The sequence below is a fragment of the Mustelus asterias genome, chromosome 23, assembly GCF_964213995.1.
Source record: "Mustelus asterias chromosome 23, sMusAst1.hap1.1, whole genome shotgun sequence".
Classification (NCBI taxonomy): domain Eukaryota; kingdom Metazoa; phylum Chordata; class Chondrichthyes; order Carcharhiniformes; family Triakidae; genus Mustelus; species Mustelus asterias.
This window is the reverse complement of record NC_135823.1, coordinates 68,774,472-68,795,507: the sequence shown is the minus strand read 5'-3', so window position 1 is coordinate 68,795,507 and position 21,036 is coordinate 68,774,472. Positions and strand designations below refer to the sequence as shown.

The following is a 21,036-nucleotide window of genomic DNA, read 5'->3' as shown; positions in this document are numbered from 1 at the left end:
GAGAACTTAAGCTGATTTTCAAGTCAATTGCTTGGTAGTGTGACCTTTTTGGGAGTGAGTGCCACCAGTAGCTTTCTTGCCACCAAAGTTGGAATAATAAAAGTGCCACCCCCCACCACCCCACGTGGACATAGTTGTAATGCATCTTCTCGATGGTAAGCACTGCTGCCACTGAGAGTGGATTTTTTTTTGTCTTTTAGGGACTGAGAGTGGATGTTGGAGATGCTATCTGGGGTGCTAATCAAATGGGCTGCTTTGTCCTGGATAATGTTGAACTTCTTGAGCATTAATAGAGCTGCACTCATCCAGGTGGGTGAAGTGTACTCCATCACATGTGTGACTTGTAGATGGTGGGCAGACTTTGGGAGTAAGAAATTGAGCAGAATTTCCAGCTTGTGACCTGTTCTTGTAGCCACAGTATTTAATATGGCTGGTCCAGTTCAGTTTCTAATCAGTGGTAACCCCCAGGATGTTGATTCAGTGTTGCTAATGCCATTAAATGTCAAGTAGAGATTGTTGGATTCTCTGTTCTTGTAATTGCCTGGCATTTGTGTGGCGCAAATGTTACTTGCCTCATGGTGTGTAGAATTTCTGTAGAACAAAATTGGATGAAGAATGCACAATTTTGCTTCAGAGTTTTACTTTTCTGGACTCGGTTGATGAGTTGCATAGTTTCTGAATTGAAATGTCTGCACTTTTGAAGAAAGTATCTTGTGACACTAGTGTACCTTTTAAGAAATGTTTTTTTAAAATAATTTTCTCTGCAGTTAAGCAGCTTGGAGTTTTTTTCATTGTTGCTGGACTGTCTGATTAGAAGTCCTTTTATTGCTGCTTCAGTGGTTTAAATGGGGTTTATTTTTATTCTGAGCCTCAGGTACTTTCTGGGATCTTTATGAACCTGCATTGTTAGGGAGCGGCTGGTTGGCAGGTCATGTGTTTTGGACAATTTTTCTTTCATAGTGAATTCAAGGTTTCGCTTTCAGTTTGGCTGCTGGCTGCTGTTTAGTTGAGAAGAGGATGGACATCTGACTGAAAAGCAGTGTTTCTCTCTCTCTCCCTGGTTTTGCACATTCTACTGGCCAGCTGGAAGCAATGTTTCTTGCCTTCCTGGAGTGAAAATTCTGCTGTTGGTGGTTGGCTTCTTAGTACCTGGAGCCTCTTTCTTTCTCCCTGGTGTTTTGGGAAGCTGGTCTGACTCCAAGCTTGTCTGTGTGTGTCTCAAGAGAACTGCAGCATCCAAGCAAAGGACTAAGTTCCAGCATCACGAAAGCATTTGTATTTTCTGTGCTAAACCTGAGGCAAGGGTTTTGTTTATGGGATTTGTTTGGTTGAAATGGTGTTTAGCTGTTAAGGTTTATGTAATATGTTTGTTTTCTTGTTTGTAATTGATAAAAGTTATTGCTAATTTTCTTTGTATCTATGTTAACTGTATTTTTAAATAAACTTAGTTTGATAAAGCTCCCTAGTGGGTCAGTTGAATCATACCTGAAGTGAAACATCTCATGCTCACCCTAGACAAATGCAAATTGCGACACTTATGATCAAGGTGGACTTCATAAAACACTTTGGTGTTCCTGACCTGAATTATAATAGTCTTTACTAAGAAATAATATTGGATTTTTCCATCTAAATAACATCAAATTGCACGCAAAGAAGTTTAGGGCAAGGGTTCTGGGCATGGGTTATTTTAGTATGAGCTGAACTGAAAACAGTTTTGTTTGTGTGGGTTTCTTCCGGGTGCCCTGGTTTCCTCCCACAGTCGAAGGATGTGCAGGTTAGGTGGATTGGCCATGGCAAATTGCCCCTTGGTGTCAGGGAGATTAGCAGGGTAAATGCGTGGGGTTATGGGAATAGGGCCTGGGAGGGATTGTTGTCAGTGCAGGCTTGATGGACCGAATGGCCTCTTTCTGAACTGTAGGGATTCTGTGATGAATTTGTGTACGGTTGTGCATATCATGTATGCTTCCTATATGAGATAAATGCTGTTCTGTGTAAACTTTGCTTCTGGTGAGATTTCACTGGCTAGAACTAAGCAAGAACGTAAATTCAGATGTCGTCCTGCAATTTGTCCTTGGGATTCAGAGGAGTATATGACATTTCCACTGTTTTACCAATTATAAACAATGGGTCTCTCAATAGGTCAGCACGTGTTCATAAATGTTTTTCAAGTCTATTTCCATTTTGGTTGGGAATAGTTTATAAAGGGCTAATATGATGAGCAATATTGAGTGGATGTGTCAATAAATCTGGAAGCTTATGTGCATTGTACCTCATTTGGCCTTACTTTGCAACTTAACAATAAATGTAATTGAAACTGGGACTAATTAAGAATGTCTCCATTAATTTTCTAGTGACACTAATAGATCTGAATTTTACCTTAGGGTACATTCATCCTGGATTGGTTTGGAGTTTGAAATTGACATGCAGTTGACAGTATAAATAAGAATTTGCCATTAAATTAACAGCTCTAATTCTTGAAATCTTTTCCTGTTTTTTGATACTATATAGAAGTTTGCAGTTCCAGATGTTCAACTTATTTCCTTAATTGACATTCAAGTCTGTGAAATCTCTTGTATCTTGTTAAAGTTTTCCATGTTTCCATTAGATTTCCTGTGATATTTTGGTATTAGGAACTCTGGTGTTCCGAAGTTAATGTCTTAATTGCAGCATTGTCTTGTGCCAATTTCTTTGACTTGGAGCCCGACCAAGAACAATAAAGTCTTGGGCAAGTTGGGAATTTTCCTGAGCTGCCAAACCCATTTTCCAGAAACAGCAACAACTGCATTTACATAGCATCTTTAATATTGACAGACAGACAAAGATGCAGAAGCGAAAATGGATGTCAAACTTAAGAGAGACTAGGTGGAGGGAACTAAAGGCTTGGTTACAGAATTGTGTTTTAAGGATCTTGTTGAAGGAGGTGGAGAGAGTGGGACATGGAGCAGCCTTGACATGTTGGAACTGAGGGAAGAAATTTCACAGCATGTGGTGTGGTGATACACGAGAGTCTGAAATTGGAGGAATGGGGAGGGCTAGAGGAGTTGAGGTAAAAGAAACTGGTTAAATTGTGCCTTGCTCTGGCTGTCTCAACCCTCCGAATTCAACTTTTCATAGAATCCCTACAGCATAGAAGGAGGACATTCGGCCCATCAAGTCTGCACCGACCACAATCCTCCTGACACTAAGGGGCAATTTACCGTGGCCAATCACCCTAACCCGCACATCTTTGGAGTGTGGAAGGAAACAGGAGCACCCAGAGGAAACCCACGCAGACACGAGGAGAACGTGCAACCTCCACACAGACCGTCACCCAAGGCCAGAATTGAACCCGGGTGTGCTGACCACTGCGTCGCCGTGCCACTCGACTCTTATGACAACTCTATAGATCAATTCATACATTTGTATGACATAACACAGCAAAGACTAATGGTCACGTGTACCTTTAAGAATTTAAAAAAATCATGTCTGCAGTTGTAAGCAGACCTTTTCAGTTTTGTTTATTGTTTTAGGGCCGTCTGCTGAAAGTTCTTTTATTGCTGCTTCAATGGCTTAAATGGGGTTTTGTTTATTTTTACTCTGGGCCTGGGGTACTTTCTGGGAGTTGTTTTATAACCTTACCGTGTTAGGAGGAAGACTGGTTGCAGGTGATGTGCTTGGGCAGTTTTTTCTTCATAGTGAATTCAAGGTTTCACTTTTAATTTGGCTGGCAGCAATTTTAGGTTAGAAGGGGGTAGACATGAAGCTAGAAAGCAGTGTTTCATTCACACACACTCTCTCTCTCAGGTTTTGGAAGTTCTGCTGTTAGCTGGAAGCAAGGTTCCTGGCCTTCTTGGAGTAGAAAATCTGCTGTTGGTGGTTGGCTTAACTAGAGTCTCCCTGGTGTTTTGGGAAGCTGTTCTGACTTCAAGCCTTTCTGTGTGTGTCTCTCAAAAGAACTGCAGTATTCAACCAAAGGACTAAATACCAGTATCACGTGACCATTAGTCTTTGCTGTGTTAAACCTATGGCAAAAGTTTGTTTATGGGATTTGTTTTGTTGGAACGGTGTTTAATTGTTAAGGTTTATACAATACCATGGTTGTTTTTTTGTTATTGGTAAAAGTAAAAATGAAGTTTTCACTGCATTTTTATTGGATCTCTGGCTGATTGTGTGATTGGTGTACAGAGTGATTCGGTCACTGTGGTCGCTCATCCTACTTCCACCCACAGCATGTTTGAAAATTGGAATTTACTGTGTGGGAAGTTCATCAATATGAATGTTTTTTGAAACAATTTGATAGAATTCAATGTTACAACTCCACTTAAATCAGGTATACTCGTTGACCATCTATTGTGTATGTTCAGATCACAGTGATTTAATGAGATACACTAAAGTTTTTGTGTCATTTTTGTAATGTATTCCGTGGGGTGGTTAAGGAGAAAGGAGGGAAAATGAAATGGCTGCTTAGTCTCAACTTTGGCTCTTAAACTACTGGCAAAAACCTGGGAGTAAGTATTCAGTCTAACCTCTCAGTCATGGAATGGTGAATAATGTTACTATAATATTTGCTTGTTCTGTCATCCTGAACAATTGATAATATATTTTGGCCCAATCCATCACGCAAACCAGCCTCCCATCCATTGACTCTGTCTACACTTCCCGCTGCCTCTGCAAAGCAGCCAGCATAATTAAGGACCCCACGCACCCCGACATTCTCTCTTCCACCTTCTTCCTTTGGGAAAAAGATACGAAAGTCTGAGGTCACGTACCAACCCACTGAAGAACAGCTTCTTCCCTGCTGCTGTCAGACTTTTGAATGGACTTACCTTGCATTAAGTTGATCTTTCTCAACACCTGAGCTATGACTGCAACACTACATTCTGCATTCTCTCATTTCCTTCTCTATGAATGGTATGCTTTCTGTGTCGTGCGCAAGAAACAATACTTTTCACTGTATGTTAATACATGGGGTTGTTCTCCCTGGAAAGACAGAGGATGAGGGGCGACCTAATAGAGGTGTATAAAATTATGAAGGGCATAGATAGAGTGAACAGTGGGAAGCTTTTTCCCAGGTCGGAGGTGACGAACACAAGGGGTCACGGGTTCAAGGTGAGGGGGGCAAGGTTCAACACAGATGTCAGGGGGACGTTTTTTACACAGCGGGTGGTGGGGGCTTGGAATGCACTGCCAAGCAAGGTGATTGAGGCAGACACGCTGGGATTGTTTAATACTTATCTAGATAACCACCTGAACAGACTGGGAATAGAGGGATACAAAAGAATGGTCTAGTGGGCACACAAGCGGCGCAGGCTTGGAGGGCCGAAGGGCCTGTTCCTGTGCTGTTTTGTTCTTTGTTCTATGTAATACATGGGGTGCAGGAGCAGTGGGGCCTGAGGTTGTATGTAATACAATAATAAATCAAAAAATGTGACTTGCAATTCTTCCAAGGCATTGCTTTTTGTGAGCCAAAGGATATGCCAGAAATATTGCTTAAATTTCTTAAAGTGTGACAGAAAAGAAAGACTTCTATTTATTTAGTACCTTACTTAACGGTGTCTGAAGAAACTTTGAGTGCTTCATATGACACTAATTATTTAAACTGTAGTTATTATGCAGAGAAAAATGGCATGCAGTGTGCTCTCAAGAAAAAAAGTGAATGAGGAAGTAACCTGTTTTTCATGATGCTTTGCTTGTACATTAATTAACATCTAGATATATATTAATTACTTAGACTTGGATGTTGCAGATAATGCAAAACTTGGAAGGATTGTGAACTTTGGGATGAACTGTGTTAAACTAGGGAAAAGAGTATTTCAGACCCTGGATGTCAAACTTCTGACTAAGGTTACTGTAGCAGTGATCTCTGCGCTCCTGTATGCCTTGGAAGCTTTGATAACCTACAGCAGGCACCTCAAAATGTTGGAGAGGTACCATCAGCAGTGCAGTAATAAGATCCTTCAAATCTGGTGGTAAGAAAGGTGGTTCAGTAGCAGCATCCACTCCCAAACCAGCATACCCTGAATAGAGGCGCTAATCAGCTCCACTGGTTGGGACACGTCATTCACATGCCTGACACCAGATTCATGAAGCCACTCGTCCTACTCGGTCGTGGCAGGAGACTCCCAGGAAGACAGTAGAAGGATTTTAGGGATGTCCTCAAAACATCCCTGAAGAGATCAAATATCCCTGCCAACCCATGGGAGTCCCTGGCTTTTTACCAACTAAAATAGAGACGGTTTATGTAGGAAGGCACCAAAGAGACTTTGTTGGGAACACGGAGAGGTGAAATCGAGGTGACAGAGCACATGAACCTCCAGATACCTCATTTGTCTGACACTTCAAGCATCACCCGCCCTGCATGTAACAAATTCTGCAGAGCACTCATGGGACTTTCAGCCATCTCAGAACCTATCAAAGCAGAATGGAAGCTGTCATCAAGGGACTAAGAAGAGGAGGGTCAAATCTAAAAGGACATAGGCAGGCAAAAAGGGCGGACAAGTGACAGATGAAATTTAGTGCAAAGAATTGTGAAGTTGCTCATTTTGGTAGGAGGAACAAGGAGAGGCATTATAAAATTAAAGGTACAATTCTAAATGGGGTGCAGGAGCAGAGGGGCCTGAGGTTGTATGTGTAGAAATTATTGAAAGTGGCAGGGTGGGTTGAGAAAATGGGTAATAAAGCATGCTGCATCCTGGGCTTCACTGGTTTAGCGTCAGCTGTAGTATTGTGTCCAGTCCTGCCACCACATTTTCAGAAGGATGTGAAGGTGTTATGGAGGGTGCAGAAAAGATTCATGAGAATGGGTTCCAAAGTTGATGAACTTCAGTCACATTGGGAAAGTTGAGATTGTTTGCCTTAGAGAAAAGAGGGTTTGGAGGAGATTTGATAGAGGTGTTCAAAACCATGAGAGATATGGACAGATTTTGGAAGGATTAAGAACCAGGCAACTCCGTTTTAAGGTGAATGGCAAAAGAAGCAATGTGACATGAGGAAATGCTTTCTTCTGTGATGTAACTGTTCTATGATTCTATAACTCAATGTCCATAATATAGCTTGCACCTAATTCTGTACATTTAATTTGATTTCAGTGTCTCAACAAAATGACAGTAGGAGGCAGTCATTGCTTGAAAGACTTCTTGATGCTGTTAAGCAGGTAAATAAAACTTTTATTACACTGACTTTCATTTATAAGTCAGAAAGTACTTTATGGGTCAATAAGAACAAAAAATGCTGGTAACGCACAGTAGGTCCCGTGGTATCTCTGGTGAAAACACAAAAGTTAATATTTCACAAGGAAATAAGTAGGTTGGTGCAAACTGACGCAAGTTGTGAAGCGCTGATTCATTGAATAGGTGTTTTGACTGTTTTGAGTAGAAGAAGCTGATCCCTGGATGTCCTAAATGTCCAAAGATGTGCGGGTTAGGTTGATTGGCCAAGGTTAAAAATTGCCCCTTAGAGACCTGGGATGCGTAGGTTAGAGGGATTAGCGAGTAAATATGTGGGGGTAGGGCCTGGGTGGGATTGTGGTCGGTGCAGACTCGATGGGCCGAATGGCCTCCTTCTGCACTGTAGGGTTTCTATGATTCTATGATACAGAATTTTGAAATCTTCTGATGAGTTGATTCTCCATGAAGTTGTGTTAGCATCTGCTTTAACTATAACTGAGACACTTTCCCGAGGTGGTTTAGTTCACATTTACTGTGTAACACCTAATACGAGAGACAGCAGAAAACTATGAAGGATTTTCATCAGTAAGAGTTTTAACAACTCCAGGTTAAAAAGTCCAACAGGTTTATTTGGTAGCGTGCAGTGGTACTGTTTTCTACTGTGGTACTGGGGGAGGTTTATTCATCAGCTCATAGAAAATGTATTTGAAGTATTTTTGCATTGTCACTTCAATAGGGCAGTGAAAATGATATTTAAAACGTCCATGATTACATGCCTTACAAGTGCGAAGTCTTTTCCGTGAAACATCACCTTATTGATGTCATTGTAACTAGAAATGTTTCACAATTTCCACACTGAAATATAACATATTACTCAGATTGTCAACTTGCATGCATTTACAAAAAGATAATTTAGGACTATTTATATACACAGAAAAATAAATAATTTTCTAATTGAATTATTGGGTCACGCTCTCTTGGAGAGTATAAGTGCATTTTCATGATTCTCCACAGTGTGCTCTTAGAGCTTTGGATTCATTTATTTATGTAATTTAATGAATGTGAAAATTGATGAGAATTGGGTTTGCATTTGAATTTGGGGTGCAGTACGGATCTTGATTTTCTTCATTCTGTGCACTTAAACTCTTTTGGAATAGCCAAGCAGTGTTTCAAAATTTACTTTGAATCATTGTCGGGGGGGGGGGGGGGGGGGCGGGGGCAGGCAGGCAACAAACAGTGAAGGGAGAATGGTTAGTAATGGCAACCAGAACATGATGGAAGAGAGATTTTCTGGGAAATCTTTTGAATGGAGGTGGAAAATGTGCATGGTGAGATGATACACAGAGGGAGTTTAAAGAGTGTTTGGTTGACGTGGAAGTGTGCGTGCTCTCATGTTGGAATTTGCAGGGAGTAGGGAGGGGTGAGGCCAAACAGAGGTTTGGAGATGATGACCAAATCATTGCATTGGACTAGATTGTGTAGACAAACTGTTTCAAATTAAACAGGTTAAGATGGACCAGAGTCACTCTTCCAAGTTATGTCAGGGCAGTATTACATGTTAGAAGATTCTTCTTTTCTCAGAATAGTGTATCTGTGGAACAGTTTGCTGCTTTGTACAGTATGTGCTGATAGGCTGAATTTCTTTAAGTGAAGGTTGGACCTGTTTCTGGCTAGGGTGGAGGTCACCTTGTAGGAGAGATACGAACAGCAGAGTCCCAGCATTCGTGGGGGTTATGTTCCCATGAACTCTTGCAAAGGGCAAAATTGTGAATGGCGCATGTATTTCATAATGGGAACGAATCCAGTCATCCTAAAAGCAATTCCTTTGAAAGGAGCAGAGGCAATAAAAACAAAGTCTTTGAATAAATGTAAGACTATTTTACTGGGTAAATTGACAATGCAAGTAAAGTTTATTTATTAGTCACAAGTAGGCTTACATTAACACTGCAATGAAGTTATTGTGAAAATCCCCTAGTCGCCACACTCTGACGCCTGTTCAGGTACACTGAGGGAGAATTTAGCATGGCCAGTGCACCCATCCGGCACGTCTTTCAGACTGTGTGAGGAAACCGGAGCATCCGGTGGAAACCCATGCAGATACGGGGAGAATGTGCAAACTCCACACAGACAATGACCCAAGCAGGGAATCAAACCCGGCTCCCTGACACTGTGAGGCAGCAGTGCAAACCACTGTGCCACCATGCCGCCCATAAACAAAAACAATGTTAAATTTGTCACTCAGAGGCTATAAAAACTATCTCTGAGATACAGTACAATAATGTTTGCCACATTTACAGATTACAGGACAGTACTTGAGAGTGGAGAAAGAGGAAGTAGATGAAGTGGCTGATGTCAACGTTGAAGTGGATGAAAAGAATAATGTTATTCTTGACTCCTGCACATTTTGCTTTTCATTTTTGTAAAGTTCCTAATAAGGAACAATAGCCGTGTCAATTGCTCTATAATAGGCAACTCTTCTTCCCATGTTTGTATCATGGTCTGTATTCTATTTGTTCAAATCTTCAGCTGATCTTATGAGATCGACCATCATCTTGGTTATAAAATGTGCCGCCTTAGGCTTTTCTTCCTGCTTCTGCTCCTGTTTATTTTCATTTCATTTCATTTCATCAGTTCAACCACTTATTCCGTAGAGAATTCCTCATGATGAGATTGAAGCAACTCATCCACTTCTTTTTTGGTTCGGTCTTCAAATCCCTCCTCCCCAACTTTTTTGGCCAAGTCAACAATCCTGGCCACTTCACCAGCCACATTGGGGAACCCTGGGAAATCATTCACAACCTCGGGCCAAACTATTTTCCAGCAGGCATTTATGGTTGCAGCTTTAACTTAATCCCATGAGTTCTTAATTATGCTGACTGCTATGAGGAAATTGAATTCCTGCCAGCAATCGCAGTCTGTGGTTGAAGGCTCTGCTTCCATAAGATGAAGAATGTGGCTAAATTTTTTTTGGCTGCAGTAAACCTTGAATGATGCCATGACCGCCTGGTCCATTGACTCGGTAAGTGATGTCAACCTCTGGATGGCTCTCTGCAAGAGATTGTGGATGTCCAGGTGTATTATCAAAGATTAGTAGGGCCTTGAAAGGCTGACCTGTGGCAGGAAGCAATTCTGGAAATAGTCTTCAGATACTACTGCTGTCACCCAGGCAATGCTATTAGCCTTCCAAAAGACTGGCAGAGAAGATTTATTTTTCCCTTTAAAAGTTCGAGTTTTTCTGATCTGTAAGCTAGCATTGGCTTGCACTTAAGACAAACCACATTGGCATGATTTGATTTGATTTGATTTATTATTGTCACACGTATTAACAATGAGTGAAAAGTATTGTTTCTTGCGCACTATACAGACAAGACATATCATTCATAGAGAAGGAAACCAGAGAGTGCAGAATGTAGTGTTACAGTCCTAGCAAGGGTATAGAGAAAGATCAACTTAATGCAAGGTAAGTCCATTCAAAAGTCTGACAGCAGCAAGGAAGAAGCTGTTCTTGAGTCGGTTGGGACATGACCTCAGACTTTTGTATCTTTTTCCCGAAGGAAGAACAAAGAACAAAAGGTGGAAGAGAGAATGTCCGGGGTGCGTGGGGTCCTTAATTATGCTGGCTGCTTTGCCGAGGCAGCGGAAAGTGTAGACAGAGTCAATGGATGGGAGGCTGGTTTGCGTGATGGATTGGGCTACATTCACAACCTTTTGTAGTTCCTTGCGCTCTTGGGCAGAGCAGGAGCCATACCAAGTTGTGATACAACAAGAAAGAATGCTTTCTATGGTGCATCTGTAAAAGTTGGTGAGAGTCGTAGCTGATATGTCAAACTTCCTTGGTCTTCTGAGAAAATGGAGGCGTTGGTGAGCTTTCTTAACTATAGTGTTGGCATGGGGGAGGACCAGGGCTAGTTGCTGGTGATCTGGACAGCTAAAAACGTGAAGCTCTCGACCCTTTCTACTTTGTCCCCATTGATGTAGACAGGGGCACGTTCTCCTTTATGCTTCCTGAAGTCGATGACAATCTCCTTCGTTTTGTTGACATTGAGGGAGAGATTATTGTTGCTGCACCAGTTCATCAGATTCTCTATCTCATTCCTGTACTCTGTCTCATCATTGTTTGAGATCTGACCCACTATGGTGGTGTCGTTAGCAAACTTGAAAATCGAATTGGAGGGGAATTTGGCCACACGATCATAGGTGCATAAGGAATTTAATAAGGGGCTGAGAACACAACCTTGTGGGGCACCGGTGTTGAGGCTGATCATGGAGTAGGTGTTGTTGCCTATCCTTACTGATAGTGGTATGTAAGTTAGGGAGTTCAGGATCCAGTCGCTGAGGGAGCTGCCGAGACCCAGGCCATGGAGTTTGGAGATGGGTTTTGTGGGAATAATAGTGTTGAAGGCTGAGCTGTAGTCAACAAATAGGAGTCTGACATAGTTGTCCTTGTTATCTAGGTGTTCCAGGGTTGAGTGCAGCACCAGGGAGATGGCATCTGCTGTGGACCTGTTGCGGCGGTCGGCAAACTGTAGTGGATCCAGGTAGTCCGGGAGGCTGGAATTGATTCGTCCCATGACTAACCTTTCGAAACACTTCATAATGATGGACATCAGAGCCACCAGCTGATAGTCATTAAGGCACGCTGCTTGGTTTTTCTTGGGTACCGGGATGATGGACATCTTCTTGAAGTAGATGGGGACATCAGATTGTTGTGAAGAGAGGTTGAAGATGTCTGTGAATACCTCCGCCAGCTGATCCGCGCAGGATCTGAGTGCACGTCTGGGTACTCCATCTGGGCCAGTCGCTTTCCATGGGTTGACCTTCCACAAAGCTGCTCTGACATCTGCAATGGTGACCCCAGATACAGGTTCATCCAGGGCTTCCAGGGTGGAGGGCGTGCTCTCGCTGACCTCTTGCTCAAAAGGGGCATAGAATACATTGAGCTCATCAGGGAGGGGGGTATTGGAACCGGCGATTTTACATGTCTTCATCTTGTAACCTGTTATGCCTTGCAAACCTTGCCATAGTCGGCGGGGGTCAGTGTGGCTAACCTGGGACTCTAACTTGTTCCGGTATTGTCTTTTGGCATCTTTGATGGATCTCCTTAGATCGTAGTAGGGAAAATGCTGGAATCCATTATTAAAGAGGAGATAGCAGGGCATCTGGATAGAAATGGTTCGATCAATCAGACGCAGCATGGATTCATGAGGGGAAAGTCGTGCTTGATGAACATGTTGGATTTTTATGAAGATGTGACTAGGGCGGTTGATGGAGGAGAACCGGTGGATGCGGTGTTTTTGGATTTCCAAAAGGTGTTTGATAAGGTGCCCCATAAAAGGCTGCTGAAGAAGATTAGGGCACACGGAGTTGGGGGTAGTGTGTTAAAGTGGATTGGGGACTGGCTATCCGACAGGAAGCAAAGAATCGGAATAAATGGGTGTTTTTCCGGTTGGAGGAAGGTAACTAGTGGCGTGCCGCAGGGATCGGTACTCGGGCCGCAACTGTTTACCATTTATATAGATGATCTGGAGGAGGGGACGGAGTGTAGGGTAACGAAGTTTGCAGACGACACAAAGATAAGTGGAAAAGTGAATCGTGTGGAGGACGGAGAAGATCTGCAGAGAGATTTGGACAGGCTGAGTGAGTGGGCGAGGATATGGCAAATGGAGTATAACGTTGAGAAATGCGAGGTTATACACTTTGGAGGAAATAATAACAAATGGGATTACTATCTCAATGGAAACAAATTAAAACATGCTACCGTGCAAAGGGACCTGGGGGTCCTTGTGCATGAGACGCAAAAGCCCAGTCTGCAGGTACAACAGGTGATCAAGAAGGCAAATGGGATGTTGGCCTATATTGCGAGGGGGATAGAATATAAAAGCAGGGATGTCTTGATGCACCTGTACAGGGCATTGGTGAGGCCGCAGCTGGAATACTGTGTGCAGTATTGGTCCCCTTATATGAGGAAGGATATATTGGCATTGGAGGGAGTGCAGAGAAGGTTCACCAGGTTGATACCGGAGATGAGGGGTTTGGATTATGAGGAGAGGCTGAGGAGATTGGGTTTGTACTCGTTGGAGTTTAGAAGGATGAGGGGGGATCTTATGGAGACTTATAAGATAATGCGGGGGCTGGATAGGGTGGAGGCGGAGAGATTCTTTCCACTTAGTAAGGAAGTTAAAACTAGAGGACACAGCCTCAAAATAAAGGGGGGTCGGTTTAAGACAGAGTTGAGGAGGAACTTCTTCTCCCAGAGGGTGGTGAATCTCTGGAATTCTCTGCCCACTGAGGTGGTGGAGGCTACCTCGCTGAATATGTTTAAAGCGCGGATGGATGGATTCCTGATCGGTAAGGGAATTAAGGGTTATGGGGATCAGGCGGGTAAGTGGTACTGATCCACGTCAGATCAGCCATGATCTTATTGAATGGCGGGGCAGGCTCGAGGGGCTAGATGGCCTACTCCTGCTCCTATTTCTTCTGTTCTTATGTTCTTATGTATCTGGCTTTCTTGTATAGACAGTAAGAAGTCTCACAACACCAGGTTAAAGTCCAACAGGTTTATTTGGTAGCACAAGCCACTAGTTTTTGGAGCGCTGCCCCTTCATCAGGTGAGTGGGAGTTCTGTTCACAAACAGGGCATATAAAGACACAAACTCAATTTACAAAATAATGGTTGGAATGCAAGTCTTTACAGGCAATCAAGTCTTAAAGGTACAGACAATGTGAGTGGAGAGTGGAGAGGTGAAGATGAACATCTTGCCAAGACCATCCCCACACCCCCACTTCTTGCCTTCAAACAACTGCACAACCTCAAACAGACCATTGTCCACAGCAAAGTACCCAACCTTCAGGAGAACAGTGACCACGACACCACACAACCCTGCCACAGCAACCTCTGCAAGACGTGCCGGATCATCGACACGGATGTCATCATCTCACGTGAGAACACCATCCACCAGGTACACGGTACATACACTTGCAACTCGGCCAATATTGTCTACCTGATACACTGCAGGAAAGCATGTCCCGAGGCATGGTACATTGGGGAGACCATGCAGATGCTACGACAACGGATGAATGAACACCGCTCCACAATCAGCAGGCAAGAGTGTTCTCTTCCTATTGGGGAACACTTCAGCGGTCATGGGCATTCGGCCTCTGATCTTCGGGTAAGTGTTCTCCAAGGCGGCCTTCACGACAGCGCAGAGTTGCTGAGCAGAGACTGATAGCCAAGTTCCACACACATGAGGACGGCCTCAACCGGGATCTTGGGTTCATGTCGCACTATTTGTAACCCCCACAACTTGCCTGGGCTTGCAAAATCTCACTAACTGTCCCAGCTGGAGACAATACACATCTCTTTAACCTGTGCTTAATGCTCTCTCCACTCACATTGTCTGTACCTTTAAGACTTTATTACCTGTAAAGTCTCGCATTCCAACCATTATTTTGTAAATTGAGTTTGTGAACAGAATTCCCACTCACCTGATGAAGGAGCAGCACTCCGAAAGCTAGTGGCTTGTGCTACCAAATAAACCTGTTGGACTTTAACCTGGTGTTGTGAGACTTCTTACTGTGTTTACCCCAGTCCAATGCTGGCATATCCACATCATTTCTTGTATAGGTCAGTGTCACCTGATTTGAACACCTCAGACCTGGACTTCAGCAAGCAGTGGATATCCCTGTTCATCCTTTGTTTCCGGTTGGGGAACACATGGATTTGCTTCCCTGGCACACAGTCTTCTGCACACTTGCTAATGAAGTCAGTTACTGTAGTGGCGTACTCGTTCAGGCTGGTTGCAGAATTTTTTAAGTACTGACCATACATATTAGAAATTTTAGTCTGTCCTTTGCTGCTTTAAAGGCAGGAGGTGGCCTTTCTTTTGATATGTTGGTTCTATTTGGCGTTTTCTTCTAGAACAGGTCAGTTTTGAACGTGTTAAAGTTTGCCTCTCTCAATGTATTTTTGCAGCATCTTGGGAAACTCTTCTGCAGCTGCATGGTCAACTGATGCAACCTTCCCCCAACTTCATGGGCGCACGGTGGCACAGCGGTTAGCACTGCTGCCTCACAGCTCCAGGGACTCGGGTTTGATTCCTAGCTTGGGTCACTGTCTGTGTGGAGTTTGCACATTCTCTCTCTCTCAGCTGCTAATCTGTACTCCAGCACGTTACTTCCCATGTTTCTGTCTGTAACATAGAATGATATCGTACCAAAGAGGCCCGTTGTGCCTAAAACAGCTGTTTGAAAGAGCTATTCAATTTGTCCTTTTTCCCTAAAGCCTTGCAGATGTTTCCCATTTAAAACTTTATTGAATGTCCTTCCACCACCCTTTCAAGCAGGCCGTTTCAGATCATCACAGCTTACTGTGCAAGAAAAGATTTTCCTAATCTCGCCTGTGCTTTTTGCCAATGGATTAAACCATTGTCCTTTGTTTACTGACCCTTCTGCTAGTGGAAAAAGTTTTTTCTTATTTACCTTACATGACTTTGAACATCACTATTAAATCTTCACTTAGCCTTCTCTGCTCTAAGGACAACAACCCCAGCTTCTCTCATCTCTTATGCATACAGGCATCCAATCATGCCATGTTTTATTTCTACTTTGTCTCTCCTTTCCCCAGTCCCTATCCTAACGCATCACTGGTCCTCTGCCCTTTCCCAAACTTGTCACCATTCCTGGCTTGAATCATCCCCCATCCCCACAAGTTTCTTGGGTAATGTTTGGCTGGCAGTACGATTACAAGTAATGAATGGTTTATAGTTGTCTTTACAACTCTTCGGGGCACTGGTTGGACTGGTACAGTTTTGGTCTACTTATTCAAGATATACTTACGTTGGGGCAGTTCAGAGAGGGTTCACTTGGCTGATTCCTGGGATGAAGTGGCTGTTGTTTGAGGAAAGGTTGAGTAGGCTATGCCTGTATGCATTGGAGTTTGGAATAATTAAGAGGCAATCTGAATGAAACGTAAGATTTTGAGGAGGCTTAGCAGGGTAGATGTTGAGAGAATATTTCCTCTCACAAGGTAATCTAGAGCTAGGAGGCATAGTTTCAAAATAAGACTGAGGTAAGGAAGTATTCTTGCAGAGGATCATTAGTGTTTGAAATACTCTTACACAGAGAGCAGTGGAGTCTGGATCATTTAGGATATTCAAATCTGAGTTAGTTTAGCTGCTTGGTCTATTAAGGATTCAAAGGTTGTGAGGCCAGGTAGGAAAGTGGAGCTAAGGTACAATCTGATCAGCCATGATCTTACTGAATGGCAGAGCAGGCTCGATGGGCTAAATGGCCTACTCCTCCTCTTTCTTATGATCTTGTCTTGCACAATAAAAAAAAATGTTCAGGTCATGTTTGCATATGAAAAAGAGCCAGTCAAACTGCAATTTCCTGTGTCTGACAGTATTCTTGCAGTCATGCTTTCAGTCATATAATCTAAATAAAACTTCCAGAGTAATGCGTCTATCCAGAAGCCATTTATTCTGTAGCAGATAGATCAAAAAGAGGACATGTTTATCAAATATCATGTGAAAAAAGTATCATAGAAAATTTAAAAAATGTCTATCACTTTTTCTAATTTCACATCTTAATTTCTTAATTTTGTTCAATTTCTTCCAGTGTGCCACTATTTCTGTGCCTTGTAATGCATGCAAGTAACTCAAGATTCTGGTCAGTTAAAGAGCTGAAACAGAAAATATTTCTAAATTGTCTGTCTGTACAGCAATTATCTTGACCATGTTGTTATATAGAATTGAAGTACAAGCTAGATTTTTTTAAAGTTGCTCTAGTTGCAGGCTGTATCAAAGGGACCTCTGAGAAGACAACCTATTTGTAGTCTGTTTCCTTAATCCTGGTCCATTTTGTAGTAATTTTCTGGTATTTCATTCTAGGTTTTATACGAAAATAAGTTGATCACTTTGTTTGTGGGATGTGGCTGTCACTGGCAGGGCCAACATTTATTGCCCATCCCTAATTGCCCTTGAGAAGGTACTGGGAACTACTGGAAGGGAGTTCCAGGGTTTTGATCCTGCGACAGTGAAGGAATGCTGATATAGTTCCAAGTCAGGATTATGTGTAATCACATAATGGAGGGGAACCTGCAGGCGCAGATGTTCTATGCATCTGCTGCCCTTGTCCTGCTAGGTGATAGAGACTGCGGGTTTGCAAGGAGTTGAAGGAGTTGCTGCATATAAAGTTTTAAAAGTTTATTTATTAGTCACAAGTAAGACTTGCATTAACACTGCAATGAAGTTGCTGTGAAATTTCCCTAGTCGTCTCTCTCTGGCGCCTGTTCGAGTCAATGCACCTAACCAGCACGTCTTTCAGACTGTGGGAGGAAATCGGAGCACTCGGAGGAAAGCCACGCAGACACGGGGAGAACGTGCAGACTCCGCACAGACAGCGACCCAAGCCGGGAATCGAACCTGAATCCCTGGCGCTGTGAGGCAGCAGTGCTAACCATTGTGCCACCCCTTGCATATGGTACAGGTGCTACCACTCTGCATTGGTGATGGAGGGCATGAACATTTAAGGTGGTGGAAGTGGCACTGATCAAATGGATCAAGTCCCTGGATGGTGTCCAGCTTCTTGATTGTTGTAGGAGTCACACTCATCCAAGCAAGAGAATATTCCATCTCGTTCCTGGCTTATGCCTTGTAGATGCTGGACATTCTTTGGCGAGTCAGGAGCTGAGTTACTTGTCTTGGAATTCCCAGCCTTTGATCTGTTCTTGTAGTCACAGTATTTATATGGCTGGTTTAGTTCAGTTTCTGGTCAGGAGTGACCTAGGATGTTGATGGTGGGGGATTCAGCAATGGTAATGTAATTGAATGTCTAGGGGAGGTAGTTAGATTCTCTTTTGTTGGAGATGGTCATTGCTTGGCACTTGTGTAGTGAGAATGTTACTTGCCACTTATTAGTTTAAGCCTGAATGATGTCCAGTTCCTGCTGTATATGGGCATGGATTGCTTCAGTATCTGAGGAGTTGGTACTCAACATTGTGCAATCATCAGTGAACATTCTGGTGGGAAGCAGATGAAGGTGTTTGATCCTAGAACACTACTCTGAAGAACTCTGCCCTCCAACGATCACAATCTTTCTCCTTTGTGCTGGGTATGACTCTGACCAGTGGGGAGTTTCCTCCCAATTCCCATTGGCTTCAGTTTTGTCAGGGCTCCTTGATGCCACTGAACACTGAGGTGAGGTGAGAGTGACTACCGTCGACATCGAGGCAGTATTTGACCGAGTATGGCATCAAGGAGCCCTATCTCAGCTCCAGGACTTCAATGCAACACTTCCTCAGGGAAATGTCCTAGGCCCAACCATCTTTAGCTACTTCATCAATGACCTTCCTCCCATCATAAGATCAGAAGTAGGGATGTTCGCAATGATTGTACAATGTTCAGTACCATTTGCGGTGACTCAGATACTGATGCAGTCCATGTCCAAATGCAGCAAGACCTGGACAATATCCAGGCATGGGCTGGCAAGCAACATTCAAGCCCGATGATTTAAACATTACCCCTTGACATTCAGTGGCATTAATATTGTTGAATTCCCACTATCAATATCCTGGGAATTAGCATTAACCAGAAATTCAACTGGACTAGCCATATAAATACTGTGTACCAGAACAGGTCAAAGGCAAGGAATTCTGCAGCGTGTAACTCACCTGATTCCCCAAAGCCTGGCCACTATCTATGAAGCACAAGTCAGGAGTGTAATGGAATGCCCTCAACTTGCCTGGATGAGTGCAGCTCTAACAAAGAACAGTACAGCACAGGAACAGGCCCTTCGGCCCACCAAGTCTGTGCTGACACAGATGCCTCTCTAATCTAATATTTTCTTGCTTCTACGCGGTCCATATCCCTCTATTCTCTGCCATATTCATGTATCTATCCAGATGCTTCTTGAACGTTGTTATAGAATCTGCTTCCACCACCTCTTCCGGCTTTGCGTTCCAGGCATTCACCATCCTCTGTGTGAAAAATGTGCCCCTTACATCTCTCTTTTAAACTTTCCCCCTCTCACTTTCAACCTATGCCCCCAAATAATTGACGCTTTGATCCTTGGAAAAAGACTCTGACTGTCCAATCTATCCAAACCTGTAATAATCTTGTAAACCTCTATCAGGTTCCCTCTCATCCTCCGACGCTCCAATGAAAACAATCCAAGTCTGTTCAACCTTTCTTCATAGTCCATACCCTCCAAACCAGGTAACATTCTGGTAAATCTCTTCTGCACCCTTTCCAATGCATCAACATCCTTCTGGTTGTGTGGCGACCAGAATTGTGCACAATACTCCAGATGCGGCCTAACCAGTCTTATACAGCTGCAACATGATTTTCCAATTCCTATACTCAATGCCCCGACCGATGAAGGCCAACATGCCATATGCCTTCTTGACTATCTTGTCCACCTTCTGGCAACTATGGATCTGTATGTCTAGATCCCTCTGAATGCTGATATTTCGAAGTGCTCTACCGTTCATTGTATCAGTAGACCTTCCAAATTGCATCACCTCACATTTGTCTGGGTTAAATTCCATCTGCCATCTTTTGGCCCAGGTCTCCAGCCGATTTATATCCTGCTGTATCCTCTGACAATCTTCCTCCCTATCCGCTACGTCCCCAATTTTTGTATCATCTGCAAATTTACTAGTCAGACCACCTACATTTTCCTCCAAATCATTTATTTTTATATATATATATATATATATATTACAAACAACAAAGGCCCCAGCACTGATCCTTGTGGAACACTGCTTGCCACAGACCTCTAGTTAGAAAATTACCCTTCCACAGCTACTCTCTGCTTTCTATGCCCATGCAGTTTTGTATCCATCTTACCAGCTCACCTCTGATCCCATATGACTTCACCTTCTGTATCCGCCTGCCATGAGGAACCTTATCGAAGGCTTTACTAAAGCCCATGTATACAACATCCACTGCCCTGTCCTGGTCAATTTTTCTTGTCATTTCCTCAAAGAACTCAATCAAGTTTGTGAGACACGACCTCCCTTCCACAAAACCATGCTGCCTATCGCTAATAAGCCTATTCCCTTCCAGATGTGAGTACATCCTGTCCTTAAGAATCTTCTCCAATAATTTCCCTTGACATTCAAGAAACTCGACACCACTCAAGACAAAACCGCCCTCTTGATGGCTACCCCTCCACAAGCATTCACTCCTTCACCTACTGATGAACAGTGGCAGCTATGTGTACCATCTACAAGATGCACTGCAGGAACTCCCTAAGATTCCTTAAGCAGCACCTTCCAAACCCACAACCATTACCATCTTGAAGGACAAGAGCAGCAGATATCTGGGAACACCACCTGAAAGTTTCTCTCCAAGCTACTCACCATCCTGACTTGAAAGTATATCAGTTTCTTCACTGTCGCTGAGACAAAATTGTGGAACTCCTTCCCTCAGTGCTCTGGGTGTACCTACATCTTGGGGACTGCAGTGGTTCACGAAGTGGAGATGCTGGTGTTGGACTGGGGTAAACACAGTAAGAGTCTTAACAACACCAGGGTAAAGTCCAACAGGTTTATTTGGTAGCAAATACAAAGCTAATGGTATTTGCTACCAAATAAACCTGTTGGACTTTAACCTTGTGTTGTTAAAACTCTTACTGTGGTTCAAGAAGGCAGCTTACCACTACCTTCTTGAGGGAAACTTGGAAGGGGCAATAAAAATGCTAGTCTAGCAAGCAATGCCCACATCCTGTAAAATGAATTTTTAAAAAAGCACTCGGTCAAATGCTGCCTTGTAATCATATACAGTCACTCTCGCATCCTCTTTTTTGTGTTCCACTCTTATCCATGTTTGGTTGAAGGTTGTATTGAGGTCAGGAGCCGAGTGGCTCTGCAGAACCCAAACTGAGCATCAGT

At 43.2% G+C, this 21,036-nt stretch overlaps 1 protein-coding gene across 1 annotated transcript in view; it reads left to right on the top strand.

Annotated features, from left to right (window-relative positions):
- Window positions 1–21,036, top strand: part of snx29 (sorting nexin 29) — a 591,176-nt gene that overhangs the window by 13,168 nt on the left and 556,972 nt on the right. Inside the window, exon 2 of the mRNA XM_078240877.1 lies at window positions 7,068–7,132. Within this exon, the coding sequence (XP_078097003.1) occupies window positions 7,068–7,132 (65 nt within the window). The remainder of the gene's footprint in view (window positions 1–7,067; window positions 7,133–21,036) is intronic.